The 20654-nt window shown below is 42.0% G+C and overlaps 1 protein-coding gene across 3 annotated transcripts in view; it reads right to left on the bottom strand.

Moving 5' to 3' along the window:
* MAST4 (microtubule associated serine/threonine kinase family member 4) overlaps positions 1-20654 on the bottom strand; it is a 514811-nt gene that overhangs the window by 355300 nt on the left and 138857 nt on the right. For all 3 annotated transcript variants that reach the window (XM_070412101.1, XM_070412097.1, XM_070412098.1), the window contains exon 2: positions 18125-18278. In XM_070412101.1, the coding sequence (XP_070268202.1) occupies positions 18125-18278 (154 nt within the window). The remainder of the gene's footprint in view (positions 1-18124; positions 18279-20654) is intronic.

The raw sequence follows: 20654 nt of genomic DNA, 5'->3' as shown, positions 1-20654 counted from the left end.
TACGACATGGATGAACCCCTAAGACATGCTGAATGAAATAAGTCAAACAACAAAAGACAAATGTTGTTCACATTTCACTTACATGAGGTTCCTGGAATAATCAAATTCATTGAGACAAAAAGTGTGTTTACTGGGCACTGGGGAGAGGAGGGAGTGAGGGGGTCATTGTTTAAATGGTACTGAGTTTCAGTTTGGGATGATGACAAGTTCTGGAGGTAGATAGTGGTGACGGTTGCACAACACTGTGAATGTACTGAATGTACACATAAAAATGGTTAAAATGGTCAATTTTGTTATGTATATTTTACCACACACAAAGCCACCCTCTCTGGCTTAGCCCAAAACACTGCACCTTCCAGAGGAAAAAATCAGGGGGTCCTTTTTGTGGTCCAAAAGGAGTTATCCACATTAAACTACATCAGCAACTGCTCTTACAAATCACACTTAATAACTTCAGTCCTTTGGATCATTTACAAGTCAGAGGAACTGTGTGTTTTAAGAACCCTCCATGGAGGAAGGTTAAAGACCATGGTAAGTCACTGGCTGAATGTGGATGGAATCCATGAGTCAGCAGCCACTGCCCTCGAGTGCACTCCATCATCATCAAGATATTCCTCTTCTACGCCCCATTGCTCACTCCTAAACACTGGGTCCCTCATCATCGCGGCTGTCACGCCCACAGGCAATTACAGCCCCCCTTATTCATCCTCAGTGTGCGACTACCACAGAGACACGCTCCTTTCATCTCCCTCTCACATGGATGACTGGCTTACAATTTCTTGTCCCCGTTGCAAAAGAATAACTATACCTAGACAGCATCAATAATGCTGCTAAATCATTCTTCTTAATGGCATAAATAAATATAATTTGAGAAACCAACAGACTTGTGACCAGTTGGTGCTGACGTTCACTGACTTCTATATTGTGCTGCTATTCTATTCTTAAAAAAAAAAAGTGGTCTGTGTTTACTCACACAAGGAAAGTCCAAAGCAGAGCTTGGACCCTGAGACCTTGAAGTTATCACTGCCTACTTGAAGTTATCACTGCCTACTTGAAGTTATCACTGCCTACTAGCCAGAGGTCCCCGATTCACAAGGAAACCACAAGCTGAAGGGAGAGGGCATGCATGTATTTTGGGAGGTTGGTAGTCAGGGCATAGGGTGATGCCAATGGGGCCTCAAGGTCTGAAGCAAATTCACCGCCCAACCCAGCAGTCTCTGAACTCCTTCTGTTTTGTTTACCAATCCCACAGAGATGCCCAAGTGCACTCATCACCAGCATTCTATGTTTAATATTGAATGGCAAGGTAACAGTACCAACCGCAGGCCTGGTGACAGAGTTAGGAGGCCACTTTAAAAGGAAGCTTACTGCAAGCAGGGCAGGTAGCAGAACATAAGTTAGGGCCGTCCTAGACTGACTGGGTACATGGCCAATATTTCAAGAGTTACTAACACCCAATGCTCTCCTGTGAGAGAGCTGAGGACTGTGGGAAAATGACAAACACAGGTCTCCACCACAGCAATCAAAGCCTTTGGACAAACATGAGGCAGTGAACTGCATCTCGTGCTGCCACTGCCACTGCCACTGCCACTGCCACTGTGGCTGCAGCTTTAAGTTAAAAACACTCTTGGCGTGGGTGACATGGAAAGATGGTGCAAAGGAGCAGAGGTCTTGTCACCCTCAGTCACAGAGAGCCACCCTGTCACTCTTGCCATTTTATGACAAAAAGACAACGATGCCAACACACAGTTTTAAAGGGACCCAATTTGAATCCATACTTACAGAGAAATGCATTTGGCCTTTCCTTTCTTTTCTTTCCTCTTCACTTGTTCTTAGAAAAGAAATAATTCTTCTCATCCAATGAGATTACCTCCCCCAGTCAAATTCTAATAAGGGCAGAGATGAGGGCCCAGGGAGTTCATATCTGAACGGGAGCCAGGGAAGCCTCGATGTCGCTGGGATTGTAACAGCTGCCTTTCAGCAGACCAGCACCCAGCACACTCCCCCATTCTGCAGTGAGACCAGCCTTGGCAGGCAACTCCCTGGTGACCTGGACCACCACGGTGGCCTCCCCTCCGATGGTGAGTCTCTGGATTTAACATTCTTACCAAAAAGAAACCCCACACAAAACATAATAACTTGGCTGTAAAACTCTAGCTGTAGAGACCAAAGGCTAACGTGACAACTTCAAATTGATTTCTGAGGAAGTAGTAAATAGAGCCAACTCTAATGAGAACATGGTAACAAGAACGGGCATCAAACGGTGTTGCTCAGAATGTCTAAGTGAGGGCACCCAGACGCTGGGCTGGGTGCTGGAGGTATCTAAGTGAGGCTGGGCACAGGTCAGAGTTAACATCTGCAATCCGGCTGCCTCCATCCGCGTATTGAAATATAATGCAGCAGAATGAATTGCTAGACATGTCCAAACCCCCTGGGAAATGACAGATATTGATGAATGCTGCTGGGAAGATATATGGAAGGAAACGGCAAATAAATAGAACCATTTTTTCTCAGAGTCAGCTGCAGATAAGGGGAGCAGCTGCTCAACTCCTTGTCAGCTTCCCGTCCTCTCTTCCTCTTTCTCCTTCTGCTCCCCCATCTGCCTCCTCTCCACCTTCCTAAAACCTCCCCAAGGACTGGTATCTTGCCCTCTTCAGAGTAAGAATCAAACAGCAAGACTCATCTCCTCCTCCCCTGTGATACTTGTACTTCTCAGCCCATTTAGTCAAATCCTTTCCAAAATGTCATGCCACCCAACATGTTCATGGGTCCCTCTGGATCCTGGAAATACATTCAATTTTTAAACTCATGGAATGACACTGTTAAATTCAAGTCCATTCGACAACCCCAGTCACGAGGTTCAGATGCAAAATTCAAAGGCTAACTACCATCATGAGCTAGCTGTGTGACTTTGGTCAGGCTTCTTAACCTCCTAAGCCTGTTTCCCACGGGCATTCTGTAAAGTGAGAGCACTGGTCAACCTCATAGGGCGATTGTGAGGACTAATTTAGAATATAAATAGGGAGCCTATCCTACCATTTGGCAAATAGAAGGCCAGCAATAAACCAGGGCTTTTTATCCCCTCGACTTTCCATTGCTCAACACCTCCCGGCCAGGGCACTCCGTGGTGTCCTTGTCAGACTGGATCAGATCCTCTCCATACAGGGCACTTCGGAAAAACTGGCTCTCATTCCACTTGGCAAATGGACACGGCAGCACCGAGTGGGAAACCAGTCAAGACACGAGTTTGCATCCTGGTTTCACCATGTATTCGCTAGGGAACCCTGGATACATTATTTTCCCCTCTGAGCTTCCAAATCCCTGTGATAAAGGCAGGGGTAGCACAGGTCAAGTGTCCCACATCCCTGTGAACACACCATTGGTGGGTTCAGGTCCCCATCCAGGATGCTTTGCCCATCTTGGCATCACAGGCATGAAATCCACAGCCATCTGCATCCATGCAGCTGCGTGTGTACAGAGTGACATTTACTTCTGTGCACAGCATGCTCTTCTGCACTGTCAACTCTGTGTCACCTGGGACCGAAGTCATCTGCCCTTGCACCCCTCCATCACAGCCCGCACACAGAACTGCCTGTACTTTTACAGAACCACATACTTACGTCTGTGCATATTAACTCTCCATTCTGTCTCTCATTTGTATTTCTCCCAGGGCTCCCATTTTTCCATTGTTTAGCTCCAGTCTGCCTGGAAGAGTATTCAATTTTGGTTCAGTTGTTTGTTTTGTAACAATAACAATTATGAAGAAGACTCGGCGTCCTTAAACTCGATACGGAGAACATGGCGTCACTTCTGCCTTTGATTTTTCTCTTCCAAAACCCATCTCCAAAAGAGTCCAACACATCCACAAAGTACTGTGTATTTTCAAAGTAAGCTAATTGTTGGGATACTAGAGGACAATTTGTATTTAGCATCTCACTTTCTGGAGAAATTACGAATCCTACTCAATAACGTCCTTTTGCACACTAAGATGCTTTCACTGACACGCGGAAATGTCACTGGCAGCCGTGAGATGCTAAGCATTTCTGACAACTGCCCTACATCTAAACAGTTGTGACAGAGGCCACGGAGGAGCTGGGATCAGGAGCTTCATAAAAGAAACAAAAAGAACAAAGGTAGCCACAGAGGAGATAAAATACATTTCCCAACCTACACAGAAATTTCCAGACAAGTCCAAATTTCCCATCAAGTCCTCTATTTTTCCAAGGAAACATCTATATAAATCTAATTCACCTAACAGTGTATTTCCACATGTATTTATTTGGAACAGTTTTTGTTCCATGCTGACTTTTAATCCAAACAGATTTCAAATTCTTCCTCCTCAATAACAACGTCTGTGTAAGCTCCCTAAAAAAATCTAATATTTTTGCCTAAAGAAATGTTTGTTGATACTGATGGTTGAATAAGCAAAGAATCTAGAACAACTATAAAATGTCTCTTTAAAAATATCGTATAGCTCGCCTCCAGCATCTCCAAATGGTAGTGTATTACAGGCCCAATGGTAGTGTATTGGGAATGAGAGAGCGTAATCAGGGACTGTTTCCCCTGGTCTCCTCCCTCCCTCACTAAAAGCCTAATGTTCACTCGACCTGGTTTAAAAGCAACAGAATGCAGGGACCACTGTTATCCCAACTGCAACCCTGTGCTCTGAATGAAATTCTAACAAATCACTAAGTGCTCTCCAAAACAGAACAGAACAATGTCCTTGTTTTTTATTGTTGTTTTTAATATATTTTTTTTTTTTATTTCAGAGAGGAAGGAAGAAGGAGAGAGAGATAGAAACATCCATGATGAGAGAGAATCATGGATCGGCTGCCTCCTGCAAGTCCCCCACTGGCGATCGAGCCCACAACTGGGGCATGTGCCCTTGAGCAGAATCGAACCTGGGACCTTTCAGTTCGCAGGCCAACGCTCTATCCACTGGGCCAAACCGGCTAGGGCTGCCCTTGTTTTTAAGAAGAGAAAAATCAAAGCCAAGATTAGGGTGATGATTGCCTCAGCACTGCTTGGAGAGTAATGACCAGTGTAGGGTTGGAATTCAACGTTTCCATTTCTGGTCTATCGTTTAGCCACTGGCTTCTTCTGAAAGCTCGGATGACATTAAGCAGCCACAAAGTCCAGGGCCGAGGTCTGTCTTAAAGTAACAGTATCACTAGGCTACTAGGCTGCCTAATGTTCCTTTTTAGAGACTGTAGCCATGCTTATGGGGAAGCAGTGTGTTACGGTGCTCAGGTGGGGGAATGGCCATTTGGTGATTCCAATCACCCTCCAAATGGCCATCTCTCGACGGAGAGCCTGGTCATTATTTTTTCTAGCCATCCCATTAAATGCACTTAATCTCCTACTATTTGAATCCACAGAGAGCACTGTGACTGTAGAACACATGGCAGTGGGGCTTATGCACCCAGGTTTTCACATCAAAGTGTATATCATATATCAGATCTGCTCAGGGTCAACTTCACAGATGGTCCTTCTCCAAGGTGCATTTGGCCTTTCCTTTCTTTTCTTTCCTCTTCATTTGTTCTTAGAAAAGAAATATTTCTTCTCATCCAATGAGATTACCACTCCCAGTCAAATTCTAACAAGGGCGGAGATGAGGGCCCAGGGAGTTCATATCTGAACGGGAGCCAGGGAAGCCTCGATGTCGCTGGGATTGTAACAGCTGCCTTTCAGCAGACCAGCACCCAGCACACTCCCCCATTCTGCAGTGAGACCAGCCTTGGCCAGCAACTCCCTGATGACCTGGACCACCACGGTGGCCCCCCTTCCGATGGGGAGAAATTAAGAAAAGGATACTGTACTGATGTCCATGTGCAGGGACTCTGGCCTCCTGCCTGCCACATCATTCCTATCTACACCTTTGAGAGGACATGTGATAATGTCCACGTACAGAACCACCCCAGCATTTACTGATAGAGTGGCCAGATTTTACAAGTAAAAATACAGGACACCTGATAAACTTGAATTCAAATGAATTCTAATACACATGCCCCAAATGTTACATTGGACATAAGTATACTGAAAATATTAGCTGTTTATCTGAAATTAACATTTAATTAGATGCCATGTATTTTATAAGCAATACCATTTCCCCCCATTTTTTTTATTTTTTTTCAATTACAGATGACGTACAATATTATATTAGTTTCAGGTGTATAACAGAGTGAATAGACACAGATATAACTCACAAAGTGATCACCTCGACAAGTGCCACCATGCACAGCCATCAAAATGTCATTGACTACATACATTCTCTATGCTGCACTCCGTATCTCCACGACCCTTTCTAACTGGCAATTTGTACATCTCAACCTCTCCCCGTTTTTTACCTCCCCGCCCCCCTCACAAGCCTTCTCCCATCTGGCAACCATCCAAACGTTCCCTGAATCTGTGAGTTTGTTTCTGTTTGTTGTGCTTATTTTGTTCTTTAGATTCCACATGTAAATGAAATCATATGGTATTCATCTCTCTCTGTCTGACTTATTTCACTTATTCAAAAAAGAGGAAAACATATATTTAAATGATACTGTTCTCTCTTTTCAAAAAGTTTACCCTCTAGGTTGCATGGCAACTCCATTTACAGAGCATTCAGTGTTTGCAATGCAGGGGGCATTGCTTTAAGATGTAAAGAATGGGTCTTCAAAGAATTTATAAACGAGTAAAAGGGATGATAGATACATAAGTAATAGGAAGTTAAAAGTGATCCATCTTGTAATAAGAGAACAATATAAGAGGGTAGTGGGGTGGAAATTCTAAAGCATTCCTGAGAAACAATCAGCAAAAGTGAAATGAAGGTGTTTGGAATGGAATGGGAATGCGATAAGGGATGTTACAGATTCTTTCCCTGTATTACACTCCCACTGTGGGGTCTCGCCGCTCTGGGTTTGTACAGCCACAGCTAGTAAAATGGAGCAAAGACGAAACAGCAGAGTTCTTTTGAACAGAGGTCTGTGGTAACCGAAGCAAAGACAGATACACAGTGCGATGCCCAGCTCTCTTTACTTAAAAGAAAGAATTCAAATTTATTAGACCAAGCCAATCCATTTCCTTATCCTGAGCTCAGAGAAATTCATTTCAGGATTTTAATAAAAGGGAAATGACACAATTGTTATTCTAGAGTAATTTATGACAAAAATGCAGGCACATCTGCTTAGAGGACAGGAAATAAAAACCAAGGGCACAGTGCCATGTATGCATGCATACATGTAAACACATACGAATCTCCATGTATGTGAATCTCCAAGTATGTTGCTTAACATAAGTACATGCCTTCCCTGTACAGGGACTTGATGCTGGAAGCTGTGCTACCTTAAACAAAACCCATCTTCAAGTCTAATTTGGTGCCAGGTTCATCATTTATAGTGGTCCTGATTCCACCTGTGTTCTTATTCAAAAAGAGGGAAAGAGACATTTAAATGCTAGTGTTCTCTCTTTGGAAAAGTTTTACACTCCCCCACCCCCCCCCACCCCCCCGCCCCCAGTGAGCGCGTCAGCAATGAGTTAAAGGCCAGGAGGGGACTTACCCTCAGCTCTCCCTTCAGGCCCTGGTGTGAGGCAGGCACCTGAGACAGGACTGTCAAAGGGCAGAAAAATTATCCACTAGGCAGACACAAGGAAATGAATTTAGTCCTGGCAGTACACGGAGATTAAGTGCTTGAATGACAATGGAGTTTGACAAAGACAAATGCCCCTACCACCACCAGCGTCATTACTGTATCAGAAACACTAATTGTTATAAATCTTTAAAATCCTCTGTTGGTGGCATTTGCATTTCTTGGCCTCCTCTTTTTTTCTGGGGAGTTGACATAAACTCAGCTTCATTATCAGTCTCCATCCAGGAAGTTTTAAAAAAAAGCCTCCCTTCCTGACCTTTGATCAGCCACTGAAAATAAGTTTTAAACAGAGATGGGTGCTGGTGTGCCCAGCTTCAGAGGACAGCCACAGGACATCACAGCCAGCCTCCTGGGAGGGAGGCCGTGGGGGTGTTCACCCACCCCTGGTGAAAGAATGGGTGTGTAAATGGAAGGAAATGAAGGGAAACCAGCCTGCAAAGACTTTCCCTCTCTCTTCTTGGCAGCTGAAAATTTACTATTCCAACAAGGGGCCTTGAGAGTATCTGGCCCCACCCACTCATTTTACAGATGAGAAAACCGAGAACCAGAAACAAGGGTATGGCTTACTCAGCGGTGGACTTGGGGCCGGAACCTGGGCCTCAGCTCCCCATTTCCTGTCCTTCCCATTACATCTTGAAACTGTGGTGTAGGAGACGTCAGGATGCTATTTCCACTCAGCCAAGCCACTGGCTTCCTATCTGTACACCCCATTCTCTCTCTGATCTACTTCTCCCCCTGCCCCCCGCACCAGCTGCTACTTCACACACCACCTCCACGTGGGTGTTGACCGGAGGATTGACATAGGTCTACTTTACCAATTCTAGCGCAAGCACCTCAGCGCCTCCCCTGCACCGCTGCACTGCACTGCAGTTTTCACGTAAGAAAATGTCAGCAGAAGAGCCAGTTAATATATCCAACTTCGTACTCGGGGTCCAGGGTGACGTGAAATGACAGCACCTACCATCTGCTTTGCCTGCCCCAGCCTTATCTCCCTCTCCCCAATCATAACTAAAGGAGTGTGGTCTGTGCAATTTCACAGTCAATACTAATTTTTCATTATTTATATTTCACACTAACTGTAATATAATCATTTGCATTTTTGTGGCTTCCTCACATATGCTAAAGAGTCACAGCAAGCTAAAAGCACTTTATTTCTTGTAAATTACATATATGAGGAACTGAGACGATAAGCTTAGAATCCACATGCTTTTCAGAACCTAAAAATACACAGTGCATGCAAGATAGGAAAACCATGTCCAGCCATGACTAGGCCTCAGTACATCCTATCAGAACAAAACATATTTTCAGGGAAGTACAAAAAACCACCAGTGGAGAGAAAACAAAAAGGAACAAGATTATACCCCTTCAAAAAATTCAACCCCTTGATAAAATGCTAAAAAAAATTTTTTTAAAGCACCTGAAATCAATTTTTTATTATAAAGGGAATTTTAAGGACAACTTAAATTTTTCATATGTGGATTCAATAAATTCCTTTGTCTCTCAGGAATAACTGAAATCCATTATTTATAGAATCATTCTAGACCATAAGAAATATGAAGGGAGAGGAAAAGAGGGAAAGAGATGGATATTGGAAGAGATTGGGAGAAATTGGGAAAGAAAGAGGAATATCTAGTGCTTTGTGGATCCTAATAATATTCATACATCTTTGGTTTGTTTCTGTAAAGCTTCTTCATCAACCTAATTAGTAAAGACAGCCTCCTTATCCTATATCAGTGGTTCTCAACCTTCCTAATGCCACAACCCTTTAATACAGTTCCTCATGTTGTGGTGACCCCCAACCATAAAATTATTTTCGTTGCTACTTCATAACTGTAATTTTGCTACTGTTATGAATCGTAATGTAAATATCTGATAGGCAGGATGTATTTTCATTGTTACAAATTGAACATAATTAAAGCATAGTGATTAATCACAAAAAAATATGTAATTATATATGTGTTTTGCAATGGTCTTAGGCGACCCCTGTGAAAGGGTAGTTCGACCCCCAAAGGGGTCTCGACCCACAGGTTGAGAACCGCTGTCCTATATAATAAAAGGCTAATATGCAAACTGTCCCCTCGGGAGTTTGACCGCCCGCTATGACATGTGCTGACCATCAGGGGGCGGTGCAGAACAAAGGAAGGCCCCAGCCGGCCCTGATCGCAGCCAGGCCTAGGGACCCTACCCATGCACAAATTTTGTACAGTGGGCCTCTAGTATAAATATGTTTAGATATAAACCACTTAATATAATGCCAGCAAAACTGTCAATGACCACTAAACACTTTCATCTTTGGTGTATTTTGAAAAATTTCCATTACTATATTTGATTTGCCACATCCAACATACTGGGCCAAAGGTCAAGAAGGCACACTTATTTTGCAGGTGTTAACGGTTTAGCTGTGTCTCAATATGCAACTGCTTTTCTGTCCTAGCAATTCTAAAATTCTGTAAACAACGATTTAAGACCCGAGTTACCTTTTACTCTGCAGAAGGTACTTCAGCATTCTTAAGAGAAACTGGGCCTTCTATCAACAACATCTTAACACTCTGGACTAATTTTTAAGTCTTTTAAGCCTGATCTGGTCCAGAACTGTAAAACAGTTTTCTGGAGAGCCAGATTTGCTGATCTAGCTTGGCTCCCAGCACTCTCTGGAGCTCACACACACATCAAAGTAAACAGCCCAGTCTCTCATCTGATTCCCAGAATAAGAGAAATGCATTCAATGATTTTCAAGTCCTCATTTAGATTCTTTCCTTAACTAATTCTCTCATCATGCTAGACATCATCACTTCTTGGGTAGGTTTCATTGGTGTAAAATGCCTGAAGGAGAGATCTGAACTTCCGTTAGGACTTTGTACCTTGGCTCTGAGCAAGGTGAGCTGGGCAGTTCCTGGACAGCAGGTAACCAGGAACCTGGGAACCACCATGTGACTGCCCTTTTAGAGGGAGCAATGGCTCATTGGTAGGCCATCTGCCTGGGAAAGGAGCTAAACAGAAGGCTCCCTGACAGGAAGCCACTGGGAGGCAGCATCTCCCAAAGGAACTGGCCAACAGATGTGAGCCCCATTAAGACTAAGTCTCCCAAGATCTTCCTGCCCTGACTGGGAGAAACTGCAAACATAAAAATATGCCAAAAGTCATCTTCAAATTAGAACACCTAGAGAGCAAACAAAATATCCCGACACAAACTGACATAGGAGTGGTGAAGACAGCAAGTGGTTTTAAAGGCTACTTAAAATCATACACTCAAACCAGGAAGAAGATGCAAATAGATTTGCTTCTTGATCCCTTGGTGACTCGGAAAATTGGGTAGTGACTGCTCAGGCCCCAACCCCACCACGCACCCAGGTCCCTGCTTCCACTCTCCTTCCACGTTCCCAGGGGCTCTAGGTCTACCCCTGAGAACTCCCACCAGAGACACCAAACTCTGCTCATGCTTATGTAGCTCAGCTCCAACCTCCCCACCTTTGTCTTGATGACCCCTGACCAGGCCTCTCTGTCATATTCTGTGAAACTACTGTTTCTGGTACACAAATTTCCCTGGTGTCTTAACGCTTTCCTCAAATATGTAGACAGACTTTTCACTTTTATAGTCTCAGACCTTCTATGGCTGTCAGTGCTTCCAAGAAATCCGCCCTGTCCTCCAAGATTATTCAACTTCCTTCCCTACTCAACTCCTACCTAACCCTCCCCACCTCATCCAGGGGTTCATCATGCATTGAGAAAAGTGAAGCCACCACATATATTTTTAAAATTAAATGTATTGGGGCAATACTGGCCATCTATTAAAATACCTGCTTTTTATTAAAAGCAAATTTACTAAAATCGGTGATCTAGAAAGGGGACATTTTAAAAATAGGATATCTTGAATATTTTTCAATTACAGTTGATGTTCAATATATATTAGTTTCAGGTGTACAACATAGTGATTAGACATTTATATAACAAAGTGATCACCCAGATTAAGTATAGTAGCCACCTGGCAGGATATATAGCTATTATAATATCACTGACTATATTCCCTATTAAAAATAAAATTCATTTTGAGATGAGTGTAGATTCACTTGCAGTTGTAAGACATAATGCAGAGAGGCCCAGGTACCCTTTACCAGTTTCTCCTGATGGTAATGTCTTGCAAAACTATAGTTCATTATCACGACCAGAACAATGGCATTGATACAGTCAAGTTACAGAACATTTCCAACACCACAGAACCACTCATGCTTTCCACTTACAGTCACACCTACTTCCCTCCCACCCCCTCCTTAAATCCTGGCAACCATTAGTGAGTTCCCCACTTCTATCATTTTGTCGTTCCAAGAGTGTTATATACAAATGGAATTATAGAGTGTGGAACCTCCTAGGATAGGCTTTTTTTTTTCAAATAGCATAGTTCTCTGGAGATTCACCCAGGTTGTCAGAGGCATCAATAGTTTGTTCCTTTTTATTGCTGAGCAGTATTCCATGGTATGGAGGTACCTAAACTACCTGCTTTTGGATCATTTTCTCCTCCTTCCTCCGTCACAATAGAGGAAGTGGCTCTCTTCCTATAAAAGGCCAACCCTTTCACATGTTCCCTGGATACCCTGCTGGGTTCCTCCAAACCACTTCACTTTATGGCTACCATCTCTGTCTTCCGAACTTACACACATGCCTGCATGACCCTGATGCTACGATGCCTCCCTCTGAGCCTCACGCCCTTTCAGCTCATACTCTATTTCTCTTGTCCCTTTCACAGCATGACCTCTCAAAAGAGCCATCTACAGACTTAACCACCAACACATCAGCTACCTCTAATTCTTTCATTACCATTGCTCTTAACCCACCCACACTTCACTACTCTCCTATGGTAACCAGTGACTACCCTGCTAAAGCCAAGGGTGAGTTCTTGTTCTCATACCACTCTCAGATGAAGCCAATCCTTTCTCCTCCAAATATGATTCTCTCTATCTCTGTGATTCCACAGTCCTACTTGATGTATCTATTTACTATATTTCATAAGCATTTCAAACTTAACACACTAAAGACGAAGTTCATCACCTCCTATCTCTTTATTAAAACCTATTTCTCCTAGTTTTCCTTTAGTAAGTGCTATGTTGCCCCTGCCTCTTACGTCAGTGAACTCAGCGGCAACACTCCAGCAGGGACCATCCTAATGGCCCCACACCAGCCTTGCATTCCGCTGTGAGCATGTGCTGGGATCTTGCCAAAAGAATGTGAATGGATATAAAGTATGACTCTTCCAGGCTGGGACTTTTAAGAAGTTAAAAAGGTTTCTCCTCTCTCTTTCCACTTCCACCAGTTGGAAGTAGAGTATCTTAAGGCCATAAAGAGCAAAATCAGAAGATGGAAGGAGTGTGGGTCCCTCACTCACTAGGAGAAAGAGAGCCGCCAGCAACCCAAAACATTTACATAGGAAAGAAAGAAATCACTATTGTGTTAAGACATTGATTTGGGAGGCTTTGCTTGTTAAGGCATGTAATGTAATAACACACCATCTTTCCATCAGTATTATTACAAAAGTAAAGTAATCAAGTCAGCATGGGAGGTATTTACGGCAATATTTACTAAATACCAAGTCCACCCATAAAACAGTCACATTTTATGTAAATTTGCTTTAATCTGAATTCTTTCAGACTTGCCCACTAAGCTAGGGAGACTTTTAGCATGAGAAACCTGTTCAACTCTACACAGCATGCAAACCCTATGTCCCCCAGGTTAATTTTAAAGAAAAGGATGTTTTCTGAGGTTGGGTTGTTTTTCCTTTCCCTCTTGAAACAAAATTCACTCTGAAATGCCTTTTTTTTTGTATTTTCAAATCTTATTCCAAACTGATTTCCATAGTCCAAAAGAGAAAAATTTCTCAATTTTCCTCCCAAGACAGAGCACCATAATTCTACTTTATACTGTCAGCAGAGTTGATTCCTTATTATATGCAAGTTACACACACATACATAGATCCCTCTTTGTTTTACATCCCAAACAGCTCAAACATGTTTTGAAAAATACAACTCTTCCCGAGGAAGAGAAGCCCTTCTTTTCTGACTGTTAGGGCTGCCACATCCATATACCACAGCATGGAACGCAAGACTAGGATTCAGGGCATATTTGCATATCAACAAGCCAGGACTCTGGATCCTGAGGTTCTGCCCTTCATGCTGCAGCTCCCTCGCTGTGAACTGTCAGGTGCATTACCACATGCCCATGCCCAGACTGGAAGGGCCTGAATAATGACTAGAATAATGCTGCCTTCCTCATCAGGGGGCTCCACAGCTCAGTCAATGTTTACAGGATGCTTCCTGGGGCCTATTTAGCATGCTGCAGGCCAGCCAGGCAGAAAGCACCATCAGCTGACAACAACAAAACATATATGTAAGCAGTGATGGGCACCGTCAACTCTGGGTCTGTTGTTTAAATGCCGGTCCTGCAAAAAAGGTACGGGTTGCTTTTTCTTTTCATCTAATACCCTTAAGAGATTGATTCAAACTTAAGTTAAGTAAGAAAATGTCAGAGTTCAACTGGTTTATATGCATGCTGAGATGATGGGCTTTTTTTCTTTATAGTGCTCTGTCTTTTTTGAAATTTTCCACATTGAACACATATTATATTTATCAATAAAAATAGGAAAATGTAAATATTTATACTGTAAAAGACGTTTAAATAAGAGAGTGAGAGGCTAACTATGATAGACGGACTTATCAGTCCCAATTTTTCCCTCCCCTCTAGTTAGTTGCATTCTACATCTGTATCCTTGCCAAGGTGTCAAGGTGGGTGGAGCATGCTTCTACCCCTTGACTCTGGGCTTGACCATATGACTTGCTTTGGCCAATAGAAAATTAGCAGCTATGATGACAGCTTTAAACATGCCTGTGCAGGAGGACGTGCACCCGCATGCTCCTGTCTTTTAGCAGGAGAACGTGATGTCCAAGGAAATCAGACACAGAGCAGAGCTGAACCCAAACTGCAATCTAGAACCAATCCCAGCAGAACTCAGGCTAAATCACCCCAAACCCAGCTGACCTGCAGCCACATGAGCCAAAAACACTTATTGTTGTCTACCACTGAAATTCTGTGGTTATACAGCATTAATGTCACCAACTGGTGCACTACCAAGTGCCACACAAAAAAATCAGGAAGAAAAAGTGTGTCACGGACTGAATTGCGGGCTGGAAAAGGCCGTAGCATCCCCCACGTGCCCATTTATAACGGGAACCCAGTCAACCATCATCCAGTTTGAGAAAACTCTTTAGCAGGAACATAAAATTATTTCACTACAATTACAGGCAGTCCTATGAAGCAAGAGCTACTACATGACCATTCAATAATGGAATTTCACATAAAAAATGTAGTGAGGCTCTTTCAATGTTAAAACATATTATTTTACAACACGGTTTTAAATGTTTACGATTACTTTCCATTTTTTGTGTATACCATATTATGGTTAACCAATATTCTTTTACTAGTTATGTAGATGATATGCATTTTTTATTATTATAAATGGTGCTGCTCTAAATATAACTAGAGTTCATTTTCTGCATATATTCATGACTATTTTCCCGGGAATGAAATCTGAGAATTAGATTTGCTGGGTTACAAATGTATAAATTTTAAGGTTTTTAATGTGCATTAATTGCCTAGTTTTAATTTACTTTTGCAAATAAGGGAGTAGGAGACCTACAGATTGAGTCAGCCCCAGATTCCAACTGAGCAAACATTTTCCCATCTAGGATTCACTCCAATTAATCCTGCTGGAATTTACTGAAAACCTCGTGAGTGTTTACTGTGCGAAGAAGAGAGTGATGGTTACAACCATGGACCCAGGAGAAACAACGTCTGGATTCAAACCTTGATCTTGTGCAATTTACTCAACTGGTTTGGGCCTCAGTGTTGTCATCTATAAAAGGGGGATAGGAGTTCCTCCCTCATAAATGCACAGAGATGTAATAAGGATTAAGTAAATCAATACATGTAACCTCCTAAGAACAGTGCCTTCTACATAGTTAAGTTCTTGATGTTAGCTGTCAATGTTATTAGGGATAGTAGATGAAAAGATCACAGATCTTCCTCTCAGAGAGTTAAGAGTTTAAGGAAATTTATCATAACTTAGGATAATTAGGTGGAAAAATTTTCAAACTGTGAACTAGTCCTCCACAAAGTCTTTGTTCTAAAGAACCAGTAGAAAACTGCCAAAGAGAAAATCCTTCAATTAAAACAGAGTTACGCAATAGGAAGGTGGCTGGTCCTTAAGTAACAGAATATATCAGGGACACATTTTTTTATGGCAAAATCAGTTTGACTTGATTTAAGTAGGGTGTGTCCCAAGGTAAGATCTTATGTGATTATTAATAGTTGCCTAAAACAAGTGGAAACTATGTTTCTTAAAGATCAGAGATGACGCTTCCTTTCCCCTGCTCACACCTGACACTAGCACGGACTCCAAGGAGAAATTCAGTGGATGAGGATTCCACACTGATGTGCACAAGCCCAAGTTCTCTAGCAACTGCAAATACCCCAAATTCAATTAGTTTTACACAGAATGCTAGTATCCACCCATCCCTGGGCTAAATGCTTTGCATACATTATTTCATTAATGTACTGATGACCAATTAAGAATGTTTTCTTTATATTCCAATAAAACTTTCAAACAGCCCTAGCCGACTTGGCTCAGTGGATAGAGCATCCGCCTGTGGACTGAAGGGTCCCAGGTTCGATTCTGGCCAAGGGCACATGCCTGGGTTGCGGGCTCCATCCCCAGTGTGGGGTGTGCAGGAGGCAGCCAATCAATGATTCTCTCTCATCATTGATGTTTCTATCTCTCTCCTTTTCCCTTCCTCTCTGAAGTCAATAAAGAAATATATTTAAAAAAAAACTTTCAAACAACTATGTTGATAAACAGGCTGATATCCAATGCATTTAAGTTCTTCCAAATACTATTGAATATTTTTTTTAAATTCTCTGACCAAAGACTTAATTACCTAAAGTAATTATATAGCAAGCTAAATTACATAAGTATGGAATTGCTAGAGCTGCTTAAATTATGAAATGATAATCAAGTCCAGCTTTTCCCCCCCTTAAAGCTAAAGACGATTTCATGTTTCAGGCCATATGTCTGCATCAAGAGCTATGCCCTTGCATTATCTTAAAGCTTTAAATAAACTGCTTTAGCAAAAATTGGAAAGAACCATTTCTGCCCCTCCTATTGGTAACAAAAAAAGTTTAAGCAAAGTAAGTAAATTTCTTAAGTGAAATTAATAAGCATAGGGATGAATGAGTCTTTTAACTTTTAAGATTTAATTTCCCACCCATAAAATAAGGATTAGACCAGTAATCTTTAGTATCTAACCTTTAGTGATTTAAAGTTAAGTTTAATAACATGAAATTTACATGATGAGTTCGTTATTAAAAACCCGACATGGCATGGGTGGTGGGGACAGTATGTGGTCAAGCTGCAGAGAGAAGGACAGGGCATCACTCGCTGGGGATGCTCCCAACACCACCAGAATGAGAGACCAACCAGGCACACCTTCCTCCTTCCTTTTCCTTCTCTAAGTCCTTCCTTCCTGGCCCTGTTTTTAATGTGGCCAGTTGGGAGCAAGTTATATTAATTTGGCTATCTTTCAAGTCAATAAAAGTGTCTTGTCGGTTTTCTAGATTTGAAATTTTTAATTAATTTAATTTTAACAACATGATTGAAAAACAGGTGAAAGATTTGAAAAGACACTTCACAAAAGAAGATATATGAAGTCCAATAAGCATATGGAAAGATGTTTGACCACATTTAGTTGTCAAGAAAATATAAATTAAGACCACAATGTGATATGACTATCTACCCATTAAAATGGCTAAAATTCAAAAAGACTGGCCACACCACAGGTTGGCAAGGATGCTGAGCAATTAGATCACTTGCCTGTTGTTGTTGGGGATGTAAAATGTCACAGTTTTGGAAGCAGTTTGGCAGTTCCTTATACAGTTCAACATACACCACTGACATTCACAACGTGGATGAATCTTAAAAACATTATACTGAGCCCATGAAGCCAGGGACAAAAGAGCATGGCCTGTGTGACTCCATCCATATGAAATTCTTAAGCTACTGTAAATCTAATTTATAGTGAAAGAACGCACAGCTATGGTTGCCTGGGGTCAAGGATTGGAGGGGAGTGGGAGGGAATGACTAGGAAGGGGCACAGAGAATATTTCTTGTCTGGGTTTTGGTGGTGGTCTGGCATATAAATTCACCAGAACCCACCCACACATCCAGTGAAAATGAGTTGATATTACTGCATGTAAATTATATTTCAGTAAAGCTTACTAATAAGATCCTCAATTTAACTGCTCTCTGGTTTGGACTAGATTTTACCACATGGTCTGCAGAGAGGCAAGACCATTCTTAAGCAGCCTGATGTTTGCACCTGGAACTCCATGGGCACCGTTCAGGACCCTCCAGGGTATAAACAAAATGCATCCTACAAATATCACTGGTGACTCACCTGTCAGCGCACCTCCCAGGCTCCCCCGCCGCAGCTGTCGTCCATCCTCGCTCAGCTGGCTTTTGAACTTCAGGGACTTTCCAGGGCCCGAAGCCAGGTCCGGGTTGCTGCACTTCCGACATGGCATGGGTGGTGGGGACAGTATGTGGTCAAGCTGCAGAGAGAAGGACAGGGCATCACTCGCTGGGGACGCTCCCAACACCACCAGAATGAGAGACCAACCAGGCACACCTTCCTCCTTCCTTTTCCTTCTCTAAGTCCTTCCTTCCTGGCCCTGTTTTTAATGTGGCCAGTTGGGAGCATTCAGGATTTCACTGTGTGTCTTCCATCTGACAGAGTCTGGCTGGCTCAAAACCTTAATAGCAGGGCTTTTCAAGCGGTGGGTCACAAAGCATTCGTGCAGCAATTCTCAACCTTCTTCAAATCATGACACATATACTAATTACTAAATTTCTGTGGCACACACACACACACAAATTATTTTTTGCCGATCTGATTTTTAAAAAAGGTATAATTTTGATTCATTCACACCAGACGGCTATTGTGTTGGCTGCTGTGATTTCTTTTTATTTGACAATCTAAGGGGAAAGAGGTCAGTGCCCCTGACTAAATAGTCAGGTATTGCATGTTTTAAATTGCTGCCTTAGTGGATCATGAAAGCAAGTTTAGGAGATTGTGATCAGTATTTTTAACACAATAGAACAGAAATTATCAAAATCCAGTGAAGGGGAAGTTTTGTTTCATGACATTTTTTTCTTAAGTTACCCATGTATATGTATGTGTGTGTCCTGAGTCACTATGTAAAATCTGCATCTTTCTGTGGGCCTTGATCCCCCCGCCCCCACCAAAATAAAGAATATTGCTCTACAGAGAATCAACAGATTACTAATTTAGTTGTTCCCACAAAAATTCACAAGCTTTTGATGCTCATAGACATAGGGGAGGGAAATTTCTAGCACCACAGCCCATAATGGAAATCAATACATCCCTGTATCACTTTATTGCTTTTAAAAGAAAACCTGTCACAAGAATCAGAGAAACCAACATCCCTTCAAGAGATAGCTTTCTGCAAGCGTCCCATGTGTCACAACACTTACTTCAAGATCTGTCCTACTTTTATAAGAAAACCTTTCACAGGTGAATAGGGCCTTATCTCCTTAAATGATCACCTTCCAGTAAGCCTATGTGCATATATATGTGTCTCAGTTACTGAGGACAGAAATATTCGTGTGCACATACTATATACCCAGATAGTTATTAAGAAATTTAAAGGAAGTGCAAAAGATATTTGTGGAAATTTAAATGGCCACAAAAAAAGGGCCAACTTTGTAGCAATTTAAAAATAGAAAAGGACTGGGTAACAGCACTCAAGACCAGGCATTTTTAGGGGTGTTTGATTGTGATATGTTTTGTTTTCATGATAGAGATAGTCATCTGGTTATAACTGTCTGCACTGTTTTCGATTGATAGTATCACGGATGTATTTATTGGAGGAATAAATTCAGGAATAAAGTCATCCATTTGCCCGTCTATGCACCGCAGCACATTCAAATCCATGGCACACAAAGAAATTTGACCCTGCCTATGTGTGACTCCTCCCAAGCTAGTTGAGATGGAAGAGACCGTATTGGATCAGCTATTACCAGATGTTAACTCTCCCTCAAGCTCCACTGGAACCGCTGGATTTCAAGCACTTGTCAGTAAGTACAATCTCAAATTCATTGCAAGTCAGTATTTTATTGTATTTCATCGCCACTTGGTATTTTGTTGAGAGGTATCCAGAAGCTAGCAGTGTAGCCACTTCAGGAACAAGCCATATCAGGGCAAAGGGATTCCAGGTTGCACTTTTGGAAGGTATTAGTTTGAGGCTGCTGTTCACTGCATGAAGTGTCCTACAAGGAGGAACTTCTATCTAGTCTTACACATTTTTGCCCCTAAGCCCCCTGGACAATGAATTGTAACAAGGGAACCCTGGACAGTGATATCAGCTACTAGAAAGAGTAGAGCCCAGTCAGTGGTCCAGACACAGCAGGTCATTACACAATGCAGAGGTTCTTTTTGTCTCCTTCTTGGCTCCATTTATATCCTTACCCCAATTTTTTTAAACTATCAATTTTTTTTTTAAATTTCAGAAGAACTTTTGCAACAATAGAAAAGTCATAAGAATAATACAATGAACACCCATATTCCCTTTACCAAAGGTGAATTGCTAAGTTTTCCCATATTGGTTTAGCTCTCTCATTCTTTTTCTGTCCCTGTCCAAAGCACACAGTTAGATGCAGACATTGTAGATCTTCACTTCTAGATACTTAATCATGCCTCTTCTAAGAACAAGGATGTGCTCTTAAATGCTCCCTCCCTATATTCTATGCCTCAAATATTTTATCAAAGTAAAGTATAAATACTAGGAAAAATATAAGATTATATCAGATACACTTAATATTAAAAATGTGCTCTTACATGTAGAAAGAAAACTTGCAGCCACAAGGTGGCAATGTGCTATAGACATTCAGCAAAATGTTCCATAATA

Source organism: Myotis yumanensis, unplaced genomic scaffold (genome assembly GCF_028538775.1).
Source record: "Myotis yumanensis isolate MYYU_CA2020_CCGP unplaced genomic scaffold, mMyoYum1.0.hap1 SCAF_4, whole genome shotgun sequence".
Taxonomy (NCBI): domain Eukaryota; kingdom Metazoa; phylum Chordata; class Mammalia; order Chiroptera; family Vespertilionidae; genus Myotis; species Myotis yumanensis.
The sequence above is the reverse complement of the archived record's forward strand: the minus strand, read 5'-3'. Positions and strand labels throughout refer to the sequence as shown.